The sequence below is a fragment of the Octopus sinensis genome, linkage group LG6 (assembly GCF_006345805.1).
Source record: "Octopus sinensis linkage group LG6, ASM634580v1, whole genome shotgun sequence".
Lineage (NCBI taxonomy): Eukaryota > Metazoa > Mollusca > Cephalopoda > Octopoda > Octopodidae > Octopus > Octopus sinensis.
The window spans coordinates 67699004-67716528 of record NC_043002.1 but is presented as its reverse complement, the minus strand read 5'-3'; the positions used below and the strand labels follow the sequence as shown (position 1 = coordinate 67716528).

The following is a 17525-nucleotide window of genomic DNA, read 5'->3' as shown; positions in this document are numbered from 1 at the left end:
TGATATATATATATATATACATCTCAGTATGTGTCTTTATGTCTGTGTTTATTCCCCACTGCCAATTGACAACTGGTGTTGGTGTGTTTACAATCCCCATAACTTAGCAGTTCGGCAAAGAACTGATAGAATAAGTACTAAGCTTAAAAAAGGCCTGAGGTCGATTTGTTTGGCTGTAGTCAAATGAATGAAACAGGTAAAAGATACAAGATAGATGCAGGAAACAAATCATTGAATACTGCCTATATAAAGTATTCGTATTTAATTCAATTTCTCACTAAACATGAATAATATCCTTTTCTACTATAGGCACAAGACCCAACATTATTGGGGAGGAGCCAGTCAATTAGATCGACCCTAGGATGCAACTGGTACTTTATTTATCAACTTCAAGAGGATGAAAGGCAAAGTTGACCTCAGCAGAATGTGAACTCAAAAGCATTTCACCCGGCATGCTAACGTTTCTGCCAGCTTGCCGCCTTTGCGCTAAATACATACTTTTCTACTCTAGGCACAAGGCCTGAAATTTTTAGAGAGGGAACCAGTCAATTAGATCGACCCCAGGATGCAACTGATCCCGAAAGGATGAAAGGTAAAGTCGACCTCAGTGGAATTTGAACTCAAAATGTAAAGATAGATGAAATACCGCTAAGCATTTTGCCCAGCATGCTAACATTTCTGTCAGCTCGCCGCCTTATTAAACATGAATAAAATCACAAGATTGAAGTTGGTCAACATGAGCATAATTATATATATGGAGTGAACTTCATGCAAGCATAGCGTGGATTTGATCCTCGATAGCCAAATTTCAATTAACAGTTCAACAGTACTTTTCTCACAGTAAAGCAATGGTATTTCTGTGAGTGACAGCAGTTACATTTGCCAGATGCCTTCGCTAAGCCAGAATAATGTCTTCGCCTCTTGACACTTCTAACCTCTTCTAGGCCGCCAGGGGCTAGAATAGAGATGATAGACCTTGAACGAAATCTGTTGTTCTCAACAATATGTCTATCCTTCTGACTAGTTTTGGATAGTTTAAAAAACAAGAACTCCATAAGCCAAATATCAGTCATTGGCTCAGTTAATGAGAGTGACTGACAGAGAGGCAGCTGACTGGCTCAAGCGAAATGCTGTCTCAATTGAGGTAATTTCACAGAGTGACAACTATGGAATTAACCAATGTAGAAGCTGTCTTGGTCCACATTCTCTCACTTTCATTAGCTCAATATTTTTTTTTCTGCAACATTACCATATCTCTCTCTATATACTACTATGAGATCGTGTTCACACATATATAGGTCAAAATTAACTCTTTTTACCTTGCATGCTTTACGAACTGTGTTATACTATTACACTAATCTACCCGTTGTGGTATGGTATATATTAAAGTAACGGTAAATAAATATTTCTTTACAACCTTGATCATTGTTCTTCTTCCATCTTGCATTCTGGCAACCAACACCTTAACAACAACTGCTACAAATTGGTGACCCTCGACTGCAAGGAACAACATAACCATTACATATATATCACTATAACTAAAGTTACAGGTGTCTAGCACCATTTGAGCGTGATCATTACCAGTGTAACCTTACTGGCACATTGAAAAACATTTGAGTGAGGTTGTTGCCAGTGCTGCTGGACTGACTCCTGTGAAGGTGGCACGTAAAAAACACCATTTGAGTGCGGCCATTGCCAGTACCGCCTAACTGGCCCTCGTGCCGGTGGAACGTCAAAGTACCCACTACACTCTTGGAGTGGTTGGTGTTAGGAAGGGCATCAAGCCATAGAAACTCTGCCAGATCCGATTGGAGCCTGGTGCAGCCATCTTGTTCGCCAGTCCTCAGTCAAATCGTCCAACCCATGCCAACATGGAAAGCAGATGTTAAACGATGATGATGATGATTACTTGAAATTTGTTTGCCTTCTTCTCATCGAAAATGTAGAGTTGGAAGTGTTATGCTCAACTGTAGCTTTTATAAATTAAAACAAAACTTCATTGTAACTGGCAATGTCCAATATTCACATGGGTATTAGACTCCAAATTACAATAAAAGTTAGTGGAAATATTACAATGTATACTATAATGACAAAATATTTAGTTGGTTGACAGAAAAAAATAATCTGTGAAGTCCAAATATGAAAAAATAGATTTACCATTAATACGTAAAAAAAAAATTGTCTTTGCAACAATGACTGTTGCCAGCAATGAAAGTTGATTGTTGAAGTCAGTAGCAAAAGTTGAGTGGCTTAAGTTCCTGCAGCAAGTTGACTAGCTGTGTCCCAACCATTGGTCATATACCTAATGGCCATCGAAGAAAGGGTTCCAAAGACAAAATTGTTAACGACATTCCAATATGCTGTTTACAACTGAGGTTCTAACAAGTTAAGCATCAGCTGGGTCTCTTGCAATTTTGCTGGTCTGCACGACTGTTGATAAAAACTTCTTAATGTTAGCTGTTGGGTGATATCATCAATCCCTGATGAAATCCTGTTTGGGTCTTTAAGCTTGCTTTCACATTCAGTCACAGTTATTCAGGTTCAATTCCTAAGCAGCTGCGTTTTGTGTCTGGGACTCTGCTGGTATCTCTGCTATAATACCAATCAAAATAATATTATGTTAATAGGTCAATCACTCTTTAGAACTGAGTTAAAAACTGTCTTAAGTAAACAAAATTCAGAGTAACTTGTGAATGTCTGCTTTGGCAAATAGTAAGCACAAAAAGTTCACAACATAGAATAAATTAGTTTACTGAGAGGAAGAGGAGAACCTGATATTTTAGGTTGGACCCTTCATTGCTATTTGCGGTTAGGGTTAGAATTAGGGTTATACCATTTGATGTATAATTATTGGTTTTCATTTCAAATGTATGTTTTGCTTCCTTAGCCACATCAATTCTGACATAGCTTTGAATGGAGAAATAATAATATTTATATAATGCCATACATGCCAGACTCTTCAGCAGCACAGTCCAACTTGTGCTCTGATACACAAGAGACATATAGGCTACTACGAAGAAGACAGAATATCAATTGGCTACACTGCAAAGAGCCATGGAAAGATTCATGCTAGGAGTATCGTTAAGAGAGCATATTTGAGATGAGAAAATTCGAGAATGGAGTAGAGTGATTGACGTGATCACAGAGTACCAAAAGCATAAGATCCGTTGTGTCGAACATGTTGCAAGGTTCACAAACAACAGCTGGATCCATGCAGTTGCTGAGTGGTATCCAAGAGATGGGAATAGGCTACTTGAAAGGCTTCCATGACGATGGGAAGATTATTTGGTCAAACAATTTGGGTTCAGGTGGAAAAGAATGACGCAAACAAGACAGAATTGGAAGTGCATTATGATCAGCGGTGTATAACAACATCTGATGGTGTGGTTAATATTGTGATACTGTAATAATGCTACAACTCTCCGTGTTTATGTTAATATCAACATATCAATATATTGTGTGGCACCTTGGGCACCTTACACTAAAGCCTCAGGCTGACCAAAGCCTTGTGAGTGGATTTGGTTGATAGAATCTGAAAGAAACCCATCATACATATATGTGTGTATGTATGTATTTGTGTGTCTGTGTTTGTCCTTCCACCATTGCTTGACAACTGATGGTGTGTTTATGTCCCTGTAACTTAGCTGTTCGGCAAAAGAGACCAATAGAATAAGTACCAGGCTTACAAAGAGTAAGTCCTGGGGTCAATTTATTCGACTAAAGGCAGTACTCCAGTATGGCCACAATCAAATGACTGAAACAAGTAAAAGAACAAAACAATATCAATTGATGAGAGCACAATATCAATTGATGAGAGCACAATTGATGAGAGCCAGAGAAGCTGACTAGCTTCCGTGCTGGTGGCACATAAAATGCACCATTTGAGCGTGATCATTACTAGCGTTGCCTTACTGGCCCTTGTGCCAATGACATGTGAAAAACATTCAAGTGAGGTCGTTGCCAGTGCCACTAGACTGGCTCCTATGCAGGTGGCACATAAGAAACACTATTTGAGTATGGCCGTTGCCAGTACCGCCTAACTGGCCCTCGTGCCGGTGGCACGTAAAAGCACCCACTACACTCTTGGAGTGGTTGGCATTAGGAAGGGCATCCAGCTGTGGAAACTCTGCCAGATCAGATTGGAGCTTGGTGCAGCCATCTGGTTCGCCAGTCCTCAGTCAAATCGTCCAACCCATGCTAGCATGGAAAGCGGACGTTAAACGATGATGATGATGATGATGATGAAAGTAGTTGTTCAGAGCAGTGTTTAGATGGATGCTATAAAGTTTGGATTTTTTTCTGGGTTTAAAAGAAGAGACATGATAGTTGTGCAGAAGTACGGATTACATGGCATATGAAAACTGCAGTGTAGCTTTTGGATCTTTTCATTTTGAAAAGATCCTAGCTTTTTTCAAAGGTTCATAACTAATGTGATAAATTCTTTTCAATCATGACAAAAAAAATTTGGTGTAATCATGGGATCAAAATAATATGAGACCTACAAGAATATTCCAAGATCTGGCAGGTATAATTGAAGGCTCCTTAAATTCAAATGTTGAAATTAATTGCCAATATTCAAATCATTGTTTATGCTTTATGCAAAATAGGTCCTATAAATCTATGCCAGCATTTCTTTCTCGGCACTTGAAAAGATCCCTTTTTCCTCTAAACGCGATAAATATAAGATTATATTTTCTTTGCTTCAGTTTTATTTATTTTTTACATTAATCTTGATCTTATTTCGGCCAGAGTTCTTTCGTCACACTCCTGTGACCGCATCAGAGGTCCTTTGCTTTCTTCTTTCTTATTTGTGTCTCTCCTTACTAACCGTCAGCCATTTTGTATTTCTTTTATATTTTCTTTCTTTACAGTTTCTTCCCAAAGTGCAATGACTCTAGCTTGTTAAATAAGAGCACAAAACTTGTTTTTTGCAGGGAAACTGCAATCATTTTAATAAATAACCAGTCATAAACGCTTTGAAAATTTGAGAGGTAATACAAAGCTGTGCATCACTGAACTCAGCGTACAATGTAACATAAATAAATAAATAAACAGAAACTATGGAAACGGTTTCGAGGAGAACGCTGGAAATGGGACCATTTGTTTGTTTTTTTGTATTTCTTTTTCCTCGCACCAACCTTGTTTATTTAAAGGTTTTTAGTATCTGACCGTCTTCAATCATTCTTTTATGGAATTTGTAGCCAAGAATAAATTATTAGCAACAACAGCGGTGCTTTCGTTATAGTTTAGCCGTAGACCAATCCTGATCAAGAAGGCATTTCAACCATAATCATCTAGTCTTTTACTTTCCCGATATATATTATCTCATGGCTTCTTAGGAACCCCAGTGTTGGCCTTTATGTATTTTCTTTTCTTAGGAACCCTAGCATTGGCCTTTATATATTTTCTTTTCTTTCCAAAGAACAAGTGTCAAAATGTAATTCTTCACTTTTTACGTCAAGACAGTAGGGTGAGACGTCAGGCAGATTTGACTATTATTTAGAGCATGTCAAGCAACAACTTCAAAACCTTCTTCGTTGACGTTGGCAACAACAGTTATACTTGGAGACGAAGATATGACTAACATAACTAGGCTATATTTCGCAAATAATAATTGATATATAAAATATAATAGGAAAATAAACTGAAGCAATTAGTAGATATTTTGGCATTAAGCTTTGAAAATTTCAATACAGTCGCAAAATAGATAAAACTTTTATTGACCTTATTAGGTGGTGACATATTAGAAATATACTAAACTTTAAAAATATCTGTTCTTATATTTTCTGAAAATTTTAAGATCTAGTTGAACTACATTAATGTGGAAAATAAAACGTACAAAATTCTTAAAAAATAAAAGAAAAAACGTAAGTTAGTGTTAACATATTTACTGCAAGACGCATTAAAAAGCTAAAAAAATATATTATTTATCCCATTTATTTTTGTTAATGTTCTTGCAATTTGCTCATTGCTTTCTTCACGAGGTTCGGTATCTTAAATATTTAATTTCTGAGCAATAAACTTAATACACCTGTACATTCGGTTGAAGACCTTTGTGTATGAGTGGTCGAATCTCGTAATTCACATGAGGTTCGTTAGACACAAAAACTGCTCTATTAGTAAGAAACCTGTACACTTTACCTTGTTAATATATAAGCTTATATTTCCTTTCTAAAAAGTTATCAAACCTATCCTAAATGGAAATAGGAAACGAGATAAGTCAAAAAATAAGGGTATGAGTAAAATATTTTTTAAACTAATTCTGTAAAATGTGACATTTTAACCCGATTTTTTTTTTAAAGCGTGGACACCGTAGTATTATTACTGATCGACGTAGATTCTACAGACTTAGGGTGATGATGATGAATGTAAAGAATCAATATATGTGTGTGTGTGTATATATATATATTATTTATAAAGTTAACAAAATTTATCAGATCTGGAATATTTTAATTATAAGATCTCTCAAAGGAATGTATTTACACACATATCCTCCCGATAATAGATAACTTATAATGTAATGTTTGTATGTGTGTAATATGTACCTTATATATATATATATATATATACCAACTTTCTCACCTATATATATATATATATATATATATATATATATATATATATACATGATACACACGCTCTCAGATTGGACAAATGTATAATAGAATATGGTTTTATGTAAGAAGTGAACTTGGGATTTTAAAAAGAATTAGGCTGGGACATAATTATATAAATTGAACTGTGGTAGTTTTCCCACTCTCTGCCCTTCCCGTAATCTGTAAATAATAATAAAAAAAATAAGTCAGTTGTGTTTATATATTGAGTATGTATACTGTCCGATAGTATAACATGGTCGATCCGTCCTTAGTTTCAGCGACCTAAGAAGTAAAAACTGAATCAAAATGATCTCGTATTGGATTTGGTTTCTACATTAACAAGTCTAACAATGATCAGCGATTATTGTTAGTTAACATAACTAAAACTGCCTGTTTTTTTTTTTTTATATCCAAACACGTAAATACTACTAAGGTAGAATAATAGGCTAACATCTAGGTGCATCTTTAGAAGATGGTTTCTGCACATACTGCAAAAGATCAACTGATAGAAGTACTGATCAGAGCAGTATTTTGAGGAATTCCATAGAGTTTGGTTTTGTTCTGTGTCCAGACGACTTCGTATAATTCTGTCATGGATTTAAGAAGAAAGCTCGTCAATATTTGCATTTTTATGTATTTAAAATATTTTGGCTTGTTACTTCCAGCATTATGATTTAAATTATAATAAACTTACTCTTTTACATATAATTTATTAACGAAATGATGTGGTTTATCTTGTAGTCTGCCATCAAGACGAAGCTTGTGGAACTGGGTGCCTATGAAGGTAAGCAATCATACATTTGGTAAATCTATAGGAAAAGTATATAAACAAATGAAGGAGACGTTTTATATTATTATTTGGTTTCATCTGGAGTATGGAGCTCTCAGAGATTGGTGAAAGACATGGAGTCATGGTGTTGACTTTTCTCTTGAAGGGTTGTAAGTTAATGACTAAGAATTCGTAAAAGGTAGGAATTTCAGAGGATTGACCTTCTGAAGAGAAACGATTGGGTGGGATATGGGAAAGAGATAGAACATGGGTAACAAGAGGAAGAGATCAATTGAATGGGGAGTGCCTAAGTAAAGGTGGCATGATAGCAGCCAGCTCTGAGGAACAGAGGCCATTGTTGTAGGAGATAGCAACGTTTGTGGCTCGGAGGTCAGAGTATATTTCAGTCAAATGGCCTTTAGACGTAGTAAAAGATATCTGTGTTTGTAGCAGCAACATCGTTCCAAATGTAGGAACAGTGCTCCATTGTGGGTGACAGCTAAGCTTCGTGAAGAGTCTCAGAAAAAGGTCAGTAGTTATTAAGGTTTAAAGTCTTGAAGAGGATGGTCAGATGTGATCATTGCTCTGTTGTGAATGTGCATTCACTAAGAGAGATCCTCAATTGGTGTGTTCTAACATTTGAAGCAATTGTGAAGGAGATAAAAAAGACATAATACCATTGGAGGATGTTTCCAACATTTCTATTCATGAAGTTAGTACAAATGTGGTGTGAGATGTTTAGGTTGCTTGTGTATGTTTGGATGTGGAAAGTTATGAAGGAGAGAAGGAAGGGTGGTATCAGAGGAGTGAGTGAGAAAGTTGTTCATGTATTGTATGGAGGGGAACAACAAAATTGTTTGAAAAATCTTGTTTCCAAAGACTGGGACATTGTAAAGAGAGTGATGGGTGAGTTTGGTAAGAATAGGGGCTAACTTAGATGCATTGTTTGAAGATAATGAAAAGGATATTATCAGGGCCAGTGGCTTTGTTGGTTGAAGCAAGCAGAGGATGTTATGTGTTTAACATAGAAAGAAATAATTCTGGAGAAGATTTACTGAGTGTATGCTGTGTGGAGTTGGAATTGGCTGCAAGGTAGACAATGAATATGAAAGTTTACTCTCCAGGAGAATCACCAACAGACCCTTCATGGTTGAGAAATGGAAGAAAGTAAGGATTCTGCAAACTTGGTAGGGAGTCTTTTGGTAAAGGATATTAATATTTGACTGCAATTTGGAAGGGAGAGAGTTTGAAGGCTGTGCTAAACACAGAGGTATCCTTGCAGTTTGGTTAGTGGTGTTACTGGACTTATACTGTCAGGTGCAGTTTGTAGGGGCGAGTAATTTTGTCCAAGTGTTATATAGCCTGTAATTTTCTTGTCTGAATTGCTGTTGTGCTGTTATGCATAAACCACTTCAGCTGTGAATTTTGGTTGCAAGGTAAAGTGGAGATACATACTTTAGAAGCTGGTTTCAGCCAGTTACCTTATTGCTTCTGAGATTAGGAATGAAGTGCATTTGCTCCTAGAGACATTAAGTATAGAACCAGCGGAACTCCCACCGGTGAGCTGTTCTGAAGTGCTTTAGTGTCCAAGAGAAGTGGGAACATTGTGTTAGCATGTGGATGTATGATTGGTATTTGCAACAGAGCAACAGTGAGATGATCTGATAGATGTAGAGATGGTGATGAACTGTTGGAGATTGGGTTTGGAGGTGAGAAAGATATCAAGAGCATTTGGAGTATCAGTGTGTCCATCAGGGATACATGTAGGAGATGGCATTAAATGTCAAAGATTGCACAAAAAAAAATCATTGTACCTGCATCAGTATTTGAGGAGTGTGAGAGCTGAGAAGAGTTAAGAGCATTGAGAGTAATGACTGTGGAGAAGGATGAAAGCTAAGGGATGTCCTCTGTGTAGGGAGAAATATGCTGCAAGAGTTGATGGTAGGCGGCAAGCTGGCAGAAACGTTAGCACACCTGGCGAAATGTGTAGCCGTATTTTATCTGCCATTACGTTCTGAGTTCAAATTCTGCCAAGGTCGACTTTGCCTTTCATCCTTTCGGGGTCAATGTAATCGACTTAATCCGTTTGTCTGTCCTTGTTTGTCCCCTCTGTGTTTAGCCCCTTGTGGGTAGTAAAGAAATAGGTAGTTGTAGAAGTCAGCAAGTGATTAGAGGAAGCAGAGTGTACTTAAATGTGTGGGACAGAGAGATGCGTGCCAGGATAACTAGAAGCTTCTGTTACTGATAGCAGCCATGTGAAAGTTGTGGATATCAGGGTGAATGAAATCTCCAGTCTCCAACTTTTGGAGTAAAGTTTAAATAGAGATTTGAGTAATCTGGACCATAGATAAGGACTGGGATTTACATTATTTACACCATCATCATCATCGTTTAACGTCTGTTTTCCATGCTAGCATAGGTTGGATGGTTCGACTGGGGTCTGGGAAGCCAGGAGGCTGTGCTAGGCTCCAGTCTGATCTGGCAGTGTTTCTACAGCTGCATGCCCTTCCTAATGCCAACCACTCCGTGAGTGTAGTGGGTGCTTTTTACGTGCCACCGGCACAGGGGCCAGAGGAGGCTAGCAAACGGCTATGATTGGTTGGTGCCTTTTACATGTCACTGACACGGACGCCAGTCAGGTGGCGCTGGCATCAGCCATGTTCGGATGGTGCTTTTTACGTGCCACTGGCACAGGTATCTTAACCGATATTTGTTTTTCAATGTTATTATTGTTATTCAGGGCATTGCCTGGAATCGAACTCGGATTCTTGGGGTTAGTAGCCCATGCTCTTAACCACTATGCCATATGCATAGTGGCTAAGAGCATGGGCTACTAACTCCAAGATTCTGAGTTCAATTCCAAGCAGTGACCTGAATAATAATAATAATAATAATAATAATAGTAATAACATTGAAAAATACCTTAAGAATGAGAACCCAGGTTCGAAATTTCCCCATGACACTTGATGAGGGCTGGAGGGTATATCAGCTGAAACATTGTGTTAACAACAAACAAGATGACGACAAATATCCGTCAAATGTAAATAATGTGCATAATTCCCCATCTCTTAAATATAGAAATGAAGGACTGGGATATTTATTACTAACACCCCCCCCCCCCCAACATCTTATAGTGTGTTGTCTCTGAGTTAGTAAGAGGTAATTTGTAGGGGTCTAGGTTGGAACATCTAGAACGATGTTGCTGCTGCACACACACACACATTTTTTACTACATCCAAGTTGATAGAGAAGAGGGTGTAGTTTTAGTTTTTGACATCTAGGAGAAGTATTGAGGGTATTGTGTTGCAAGGTCATGATAACCTCTTGCTGGGAGCCTGGTTTTATTTTGTACAGATTATTTGTTAATCTGATGAAGGATTTTGCTCTTTACTTGTTTTAATCTTTAGACTGCAACCTTTCTAGGACACTACCTTGAGGGGTTTGGTTGAACTGCTAAGTTATGGGGATGTATATTGTTGGCACTCCGTAGGTTACGACGACGAGTGTTCCAGTTGATTCGATCAATGGAACAGCCTGCTTGTGAAATTAATGTGCAAGTGGCCGAGCACTCCACAGACACGAGTACTCTTAACATAGTTCTCGGGGAGATTCAGTGTGACACAGAGTGTGACAAGGCTGGCCCTTTGAAATACAGGTACAACAGAAACAGGAAGAAAGAGTGGGAGAAAGTGTGGTGAAAGAGTACAGCAGGGATCACCACCCCCTGCCGGAGCCACGTGGAGCTTTAGGTGTTTTTCACTCAATAAACACTCACAACGCTTGGTCTGGGAATTGAAACCGCGATCCTAAGACAGCGAGTCCACTGCCCTAACCACTGGGCCATTGTGCCTCCACTATGGGGATGTAAACAAACCAATACCAGTTATTAAACAGTGGTAGAGAAATACAAGTGCATACACACAAACACAAAAGCATGCACACTCCTATACACAAGTATACATACAGGCTTCCACACTGTTTCCATCTACCAGATTCATTCACAAGGCATGGGTCAGCCTAGGGCTATAGTAGAAGTACACTTATCCGAGATGCCACCCAGTGGAATTGAACCTGAACCCACATGGTTGCAGAGTGAGATGGCTTTGAGCCAGATGACGGGAATTTAGAGTATGAACAGAGGAACATAAAGAGGTGTCTTGCAGTAAAGGAGGTACATGGCCACTTCTGTAGAAGAGGGATGGGAGAGAAGATGGTATGGTAAAGTTTCAGGGAGGTGCACACAAAGAGGACCAAGGATTGGATAGGCTGAGTGGGTGGGTAAGTGTGCGAGATTGCGAAAGGGGAGGGAACGTAGAGAGTGGAGATAAATAGAGGGAGGGGTACTAGAAGGCTGTGTTGTTGGGAAGGGATTCAACAGGGACACAGTGTACAGGTTAGGTTCATAAGGGAGTCATTTTTAAAAAAATAGACATTGAATTTTGTAACTAAGGAAAATATTTGAAAACCTACTAATTGTTTTAATCCTAGTGAAGTAAACCTCTACCAATTGATTTTTCTAGCTGTTCAAAATATATTAATATAAATGATGATTAAATGATGTTGAGACATATAATCAGTTAATTCCATTTACAAATTGTATATTCTAATTAAGATGTTTATGTTATAGATGAAGAACTACCTGACTACATCATGGTGATGGTTGCTAATAAAAAGACCCGGGAACAAATGAACGAGGATCTTCATTTATTCCTTGGCAATAGCACTGAAAAATTTACTGCTTGGTGAGTAATTAATTTAATTTGATTTGCAAGTTCTATATTTTGTATTGTTGTAGTGACTTTTCTAAATCCATTATCCATCACCATTTAATGTCCACTTTTCAATGCGTTCATAGATCAGACAGAGTTTCTTTATGCAGATTTTCTATAGCTAGTTACTTTTCCTGTTGTCAGCCCTAACTTATTTCCAAACTGTAGTTTGGAAACTTATTTCCTGTAGTTTCCAAGGAAGGTTGGACACAACAGTTTCAATAATAATAATGATCATCATCATCATTATAATGTCCACTTTTCCATGCTTGCGTGGGTCAGCTAGAATCTATTGAGGTAGGTGTTTTACAGCCGTATGCCCTTCCTGTTGCCAACTCTCATTTGTTTCCAAGTCAGACAATATTTCTTCATGGCCAGAAATGTTTTCACAGTATATTGGAAATGACTTGGTTGACAGTGACATTCACTTACATCTCTCACACTATGTCGAGACTAGGAGACGCACAAACATACTCATGCTCACACTCACACGCACATGCACACACACACACACACACACACACACACACATGTGTATATATATATTTCTTTTATTTATCGACCCCGAAAGGATGAAAGGCAAAGTCGACCTCGGCGGAATTTGAACTCAGAACATAACGGCAGACAAAATACCAGTAAGCATTTCGCCCGGCGTGCTAACGTTTCTGCCAGCTCACCGCCTTCGTATATATAATGGGCTACTTTTCAGTTTCCACTTACCAATTCCACTCACAAGGCTTTGGTTGGGCTGAGACTACGGTTGAAGAATCTTTCCTAAGATGCCATGCAATGGGACTGGACTCAGAATCATGCAGTTGAGAAGCAAACTTCTTAACCACACAGTCTCTGCCTATGATGAATATTCATTTATCCCTATGGCAAATTTAGAGCTCCATTTAGATTACCAACATCCACTCTTTTTCCTGTAAAGTGGTATAATTACTACACGTGGAGGCACATGGCTTAGTGGTTAGAGCAGCGAACTCGCGGTTGAGTGATCGTGGGTTCGAATCTCAGACCGGGCGATGTGTGTGTTTATGAGTGAAACACCTAAGCTCCATGCGGCTCCAGCAGAAGGTGATGGCGAACTTCTGCTGACTCTTTCGCCACAACTTTCTCTCACTCTTTCCTCCTGAATCTTGCAGCTCACCTGTAACGGACTGGCGTCCTGTCCAGGTGGGGAACCTATACGCCAAGGAAACTGGGAAACCGGCCCTTATGAGCCAGGCATGGCTCAAGAAGGAACAAACAACACAACCTCTACCTAAGATGAATATTCATTTATCCCTGTGGCAAATTTAGAGCTCCAGTTAGATTACCAACATCCACTCTTCTTCCTGTAAAGTGGTATAATTACTACACACACACACACACACACACAATAGACCTCCAGACAGTTTCTCTCAGCAAACTTACTCACAAAGTATGATGTTATACTGGATATTACAGGGAGAATTGTTTTTTCAAAGTCACACCTAAAGGCCCATGATGTATTGACATACATTTCACAGGTTCACCATCACTGTTCTATAATAATTACAAAATATTTTGCTAAGGAAGTCTTTTGTATTGACATTGTAAGAATATCATATTAAGTGACAAATTTAGTTTCAAGCTTTTCTCTGTTATATCTCTATTTATTCAATTCCTTTCACAGGTTGCTGTCTATTCTGAATAAATTGAAAGCTATTACTATAGGTAAGAATGTATTTTACAGTTGCTTTATATCCATTGCATTTTGTTTCCATGTGTGGCTGTGGTAGGAAGTTTGCTTCCCAGTGCCAGGGTTCCAAGTTCAGTCCCACTACTTGGCACCTTGGGCAAATGTCTTCTATATTGCCTTGGGCTGACCAAAAAGCCTTGTGAGTGGATTTGGAAGATGGAAACTGAAAGAAGCCCATCATGTGTGTGTGTGTGTGTCTTTGTGTCTGTGTTTGTCCCCCACCACTGCTTGACAACTGGTGTTCGTGTGTTTACATCACTGTAAACCCAACAGAATAAGTACCAGGCTTACAGAAAATAAGTACCGGGGTTGATTCTTTTGACTAAAAATTCTTCAGGGCAGTGCCCTAGCATGGCCTCAGTCTAGTAACTAAACCAAGTAAAAGAAATTAAAAGTATCAACACATTGCAGAGACACTAATCACCAATGAAGAGGCCGCTTTTCACTGTTTTTAACCATGTTTTCTGTGTTGGTTATAAGATATCAACCTTCTGTCCATATGCTTATGGACTGAATAACTCACGTCAACTTGGAAAATCAGATATTGAAGTTGTACTGTGACCATGATAATCATTGACGCCCTCATTATCTGAAAGAACTCTTAAAGGGTTAGATAGAAAGGTGCATGGAATCTTTTCTACTCTAGGCACAAGGCCCGAAATTTTGGCGGTGGGGGGCCAGTTGATTAGATTGACCCCAGTACACAACTGGTACTTAATTTATTGTCCCCGAAAGGATGAAAGGCAAAGTTGACCTTGACATAATTTGAACTCAGAAGTTAAAGACAGTTGAAATGCCGTTAAGCATTTTGCCCAGCATGCTAACATTTCTTATTTCTTTATTGCCCACAGGGGGCTAAACATAGAGGGGACAAACAAGGACAGACAAAGGGATTAAGTTGATTACATCGACCCCAGTGTGTAACTGGTACTTAATTTATCGACCATGAAAGGATGAAAGGCAAAGTCGACCTCAGCGGAATTTGAACTCAGAATGTAACGGCAGACGAAATACCGCTAAGCATTTCGCCTGGAGTGCTAACGTTTCTTCCAGCCCGCCACCTTAATGCTAACACTTCTACCAGGTCGCCGGCTTAGAAAGGTGCATGAAATATGAAATGTAGAATGTAAAAATAAGTCATACATCCTGAATATCCAAGTGCTGTGAGTTAAATGTAAGAGGCAACTGGCAGGAGAGGTACACCAGAAATTACTTGAAATGAATTGTGTATATCATACTTCAAAAAGTTTAATCTCCTCGAAAAGAGCATGCAGAATGAAAACATACAAAGATGTTGTGTTACAAACTCATTCAACTTGGAGAATTTAGAGAATGAAGCTGCAGTTGTTGGGATGGTCACCGATCATGTTGTCATCATCATCATCATCAGCAGTAGCAGGAACATCGTTTAATATTCACTATTCCGTGTTTGCATAGGTCAGGCAGAATTTGTTGAGGTGGATTTTCTATGGTTAGATGCCCTTCCTGTCACCAACCGTTACCTGTTTCTAAGCATGGTAATATTTCCCCCATAACTAAGCATGTTTTTTACAGAAGCCTGGAAAGGAACAACACCATTTGTATGACACTCATTTACAATCATCACATGATATCTAAACAAAGGTATGCACAAACACACACTCATAATATATACTCTTTTTCTCTTTACTCTTTTACTTGTTTCAGTCATTTGACTGCGGCCATACTGGAGCACCGCCTTTAGTCGAGCAAATCGACCCTGGGACTTATTCTTTGTAAGCCCAGTACTTATTCTATCGGTCTCTTTTGTCGAACCGCTAAGTGACGGGGACGTAAACTCACCAGCATCAGTTGTCAAGCAATGCTAGGGGGACAAACACAGACACACAAACAAACACACACACACATACATATATATATATATATATACATATATACGACAGGCTTCTTTCAGTTTCCGTCTACCAAATCTACTCACAAGGCATTGGTAGGCCCGGGGCTATAGCAGAAGACACTTGCCCAAGGTGCCACGCAGTGGGACTGAACCCGGAACCATGTGGTTGGTTAGCAAGCTACTTACCACACAGCCACTCCTGCGCCTATATATATATATTTATATAAATAAGGATAAGATCGTTAATTTAAGTATTGATCTTATCAAGTGGCCAGCATGGGAATAAAAAACCTTCAAAGGTAATAATTATTATTAAAATTATAATTTAGGGTATCTAAGAGATACCACCATGCTGGAAATAGCAGCCAAATCTTGACTCGAAAACCACAATTAAATGTTCAAGGAGATACACACACACACACATATATATCTAGCTTCTTTCAGTTTCCTTCTACTATATCCACCCACAAAACTTTGGTCAGCCCAGGACTATAGTAGACATTTACCCAAGGTGCTGCACAGTGGGACTGAACCTGAGGCCACATGGTTGGGGAGCAAACTTCTTAACCACACAACCACGTCTCCACCTATTGGTTGTTGGTTAATTTAAAGAATTTGATGAATATATGTATGGAATATCAATCATTAAAATAAACTGTCATTTGTCTGTTTTAATAACATAATGTATTTTCGTTTTTAGGAAACCCACCGAGTGTAGCTGCCGTAATTCCACAGGAAGTAAACACTACAAAGAATCTTAGAAGCAACAGTAATGGCACTGATAACAAAGAACATGAGCTGATTCCAGAATTGTTACTGCAGACGGAAACAGGTAAAAAGAAATTTTATTAGAAACAACACAAGCACTTTGTAATTTAATAGCTTTTAATGTGATACCTGTTAAACAGAAATCATTTTTATTTAATGAAAATTTAATAAAATCTAATCATAAGTAAGTTAACTTATGCTAAATACAATTAAATTGAAAACCTTTTTCCCCTGGCCATATCGGCAATTCTGAAAACTTTTGGGTGTGAATTTTACATGAGTAGAAGCATTTTTTTAACAAATTCTATCCTGAAAGTCACCTGTGTAAATTACACAGGTGCACAAATTACATGGGTTTTTATAGTATATCTTATATTGAATAGCAATGAAATGGCTGAGAAGATTACCAGTTCCTGGGCTGAAAGTTTAAATCAACATTTTGCCATATCTTTCGTACTTTTTGCCTTTTGCTTTGTTTCAGGAATTGAACTGTGACCATTCTGGAGCACCATCTTGAAGGGTTTAGTCAAACAAATCGACCTCAGGACATTATTTTTTTTAAAGTTCTATGGGGTCTCTTTTGCTTAACTGCTATGTTATGGGGATGTAAACAAACTAACACTGTAAACAAATTAACACTGACAAAGACAAAAACAAAGACACACACACACACACACACATGATGGGCTTCCATACTCACAAGGCATTATTTGTCCCATGTCTACAATAGTGGAGGCACGTAGCTTAGTGGTTAGGGTGTTGAACTCATGATCGTAAGGTTGTGGTTTCGATTCCTGGACCGGGCGATGCATTGTGTTCTTGAGCAAAACACTTTATTTCACGTTACTCCAGTCCACTCAGCTGGCAAAAATTAGTAATCCTGCGACGGACCGGCATCCCGTCCAGGTGGGGGATTTCTACGTCACTGAAACCGGGAAACTGGCCCTTATAAGCCTGGCATGGCTCGAGAAGACACCTGCCTGTCTACAATAGAAGACACCTGCCTGATAAAATGATGTAGGAGTTA

At 38.5% G+C, this 17525-nt stretch overlaps 1 protein-coding gene across 2 annotated transcripts in view; it reads left to right on the top strand.

Annotated features, from left to right (window-relative positions):
• The first annotated feature begins 6102 nt into the window (after nucleotides 1-6102).
• LOC115213466 (zinc finger CCCH domain-containing protein 14) overlaps nucleotides 6103-17525 on the top strand; it is a 41030-nt gene continuing 29607 nt past the window's right edge. For both annotated transcript variants that reach the window (XM_029782450.2, XM_029782449.2), the window contains exons 1-5: nucleotides 6103-6233; nucleotides 7338-7380; nucleotides 11993-12107; nucleotides 13792-13832; nucleotides 16431-16562. In XM_029782450.2, the coding sequence (XP_029638310.1) occupies nucleotides 6198-6233; nucleotides 7338-7380; nucleotides 11993-12107; nucleotides 13792-13832; nucleotides 16431-16562 (367 nt within the window). In that variant the 5' untranslated portion in view covers nucleotides 6103-6197. The remainder of the gene's footprint in view (nucleotides 6234-7337; nucleotides 7381-11992; nucleotides 12108-13791; nucleotides 13833-16430; nucleotides 16563-17525) is intronic.